This window comes from Austrofundulus limnaeus, unplaced genomic scaffold (assembly GCF_001266775.1).
Source record: "Austrofundulus limnaeus strain Quisiro unplaced genomic scaffold, Austrofundulus_limnaeus-1.0 Scaffold2193, whole genome shotgun sequence".
NCBI lineage: Eukaryota > Metazoa > Chordata > Actinopteri > Cyprinodontiformes > Rivulidae > Austrofundulus > Austrofundulus limnaeus.
In genome coordinates, this window is record NW_013954595.1 from 2,056 (window position 1) to 4,555 (window position 2,500).

The 2,500-nt window shown below is 39.6% G+C and overlaps 1 protein-coding gene across 1 annotated transcript in view; it reads right to left on the minus strand.

Annotated features, from left to right (window-relative positions):
• Positions 1-1,601: 1,601 nt before the first annotated feature.
• Positions 1,602-2,500, minus strand: part of LOC106537233 (transmembrane protein 184B) — a gene marked incomplete at its 3' end in the record, with an annotated part of 3,042 nt that continues 2,143 nt past the window's right edge. The window contains 1 exon segment of the mRNA XM_014034614.1: positions 1,602-1,767. Within this exon segment, the coding sequence (XP_013890068.1) occupies positions 1,602-1,767 (166 nt within the window).

Below are 2,500 nucleotides of genomic sequence, written 5' to 3' on the forward strand. Positions count from 1 at the left end.
GAACTTTGCAGAGTTCGGTCGAGACAAACTCTTCATGCGACGGTCGGGTCGAGGAGGAAGATTTGAGAGCAGTTGCCAYGCAACACGTTGCAGTGGAAAAGACTTTCAGACAGAACCGTTCAGTGATGAAGGTTAAAACGTGAGGAAGAGGAGGAAGGACAGAGGAAGAGCAGGAGAGAAAAACTAGAGAAAAAGGAGAGCGAGYCAAGGGAGAGGAGAAAAACGAGGAGGAGGCGATCCGTCTGTATGTAGGAGCCTTGTGACGATAGTCAACGCACTTCCTGCCAAAAACAGAAGCGTAAACGGAGCAGCGGCGTCCATCATCCGTCTGCCACAGCAGGGCGGGATTATTTCTGTCACAACTGACAGCTGAATTATGACTGTCGACTGCCTTTTACCACCTCCACACAAAGCCTCAAAAAACCTTTGTTGTGTGTTTTCCATCATCAACCTCACTATAAATAAAAGCTGTTTTTATTAATTCTGTCTTCATATGAATGAATGAAGTTGTTCTAATCCAATCCAATCCAGATTCCTGACAGACACGATGCAGATTAAAACAAAAAGAGTTAAATAAAATAACCAAAAGCTGTTTGAAGACAAAGCAGCACAAAAATCTGTGATGTTGCAGTGAAGTTAGAACATTTTCAGGAGTATCAGGAAGTCAGTGACAGGATCACATTGTGAAACAGTTCAACTWTATTTTAACGTGTTCTGTGGAAACTTCCTTTGAAAGACTTTTTTACGTTTTACAACCAAAACGACTGAAAGTGAAGTCGACTCAGCTGAAACCAAAAAGAATCACAGTCATCTTAAAATGACTCCAATCTCAACTTTTTTTTGCTTGTTTGTTTATTTGCAAGCTAGATTTGGGCAACAWTGGCAAAAAAATTAATCAATATTAATTGTGGTATTAAGCCGACAGCGATTAATTAGACAATTAATCCCCTGGAGTCCCTGGACAGCCTTATGTCCTTGGTCACATGATCGATTTAGTGGGAACGATTTGCTCATAAAAATCTGTTTCAAATTGTGTCAAAATTACAGACTTCAGGCTTTAACTCATATTTTAAATTGCGTTGATAAATAAATTACACAACTATTTTTTTATGTTCGTCATATTTGAAGCAGAGAGGAGCATCGAGCGGACTGACTGAAGAAATCTCCTGTCAGTCTGCCTGCTGGCATTAATTGTTTTAATCGTCAAGTGCCAAAAAAAAAAAATCGACTAAAGTTTTTCTGATGATTGCACAAGAAACAATTCTGCCCAATCTTATTGCAAGCTCAAACACCAGCAGCATCAAGGGTCAAATCTGGATATTTTCACTGTTAAAATGACATAATGTGAAACTGACAGCAGCAGGAAGGCTTRTATGAATCATGTATTTTTAAAGGTTACTCTTTAAGACTGCAAAATTCACTTTAGATATGGATTTATGCCTGGATTTATTGTCCAAGAAAATGTTACATCTCAGAGAAATTAGAAACTCCATCAAAAAGTTTGATTTACAAAACCAAACGCGGTGAAACCACCTCGCACAATCTGCACGTTTTAAATAATGAAAACCTCCAAGTATGGGGGGGAAAAGGGACGTCCTTACCCTCGTAGCAGTCCCTGATGGTGTCAAAGTAAACGTAGTACTGGTCATTGGTGAAGAAGAGGAGGCTGAGCCAGGAGTCAAAGGCGTAGATGGGAACAATGAAGAGGATTCGAACGATGTGTCGCTGCTCCCTGGGCGAGGTGTAGAAGCGCAGGTGCATGTAGATCTGGGGCACACAGAGGAGAGATTTTAAACCTTCTCCTAATAAAGTCACAAAAACAGGACGACATTTTATGTATTTCACAATGATTAACAAACAAAAAAAGAGACATACATTATAAAATCTTGAGTTTTCTGATTCGATTTCTGTCTTGTTGAGCCAAAAAGGGAACAGGAACATTTTCTCCCTTCAGCTGGACGAATGAAAACTTTAGAGCGTTTCCCACCCTTCACCATTTTGCACTCTTTAATCATCAGCTTTTCTTTGTTTGTGTTTCTGTTAATGCCTGAGCTCAAAAATCAATGCACCGCCTAACGTCATGAAACAGGAACACAACAAAGTAGGGCTGCGCGATATATGCAGTACACGGTAGAAACGGTATGAAGTTGGCCTACGGTAGAAATTTACCCTCTACCATCATATCGTCATTACGTCATCGCACCTGTGTCAACATGGCTGCGAATGCAGAGACAACTGAGCAGCAGGAGTTCAAATATAATGAAAAAATTCTGGAGTTTTAAAAACACGTATAGAGAGAATAATAATCCTCAAAATTTCCTGCTCCAAGTTGCGTCGTGTCACTAGATCATTTCCTCCCTCTCCTCTCCTCTAGCTGCAGGTCACACAGAGAGAAGCTTTAAATGGATCCACGAATAGTTGTAACATTAAACTTTATTTGATAAACATATATTTTAACTGTAAAATAAAGGCTGTAAAAATACTGTAGGATGTTTAATTT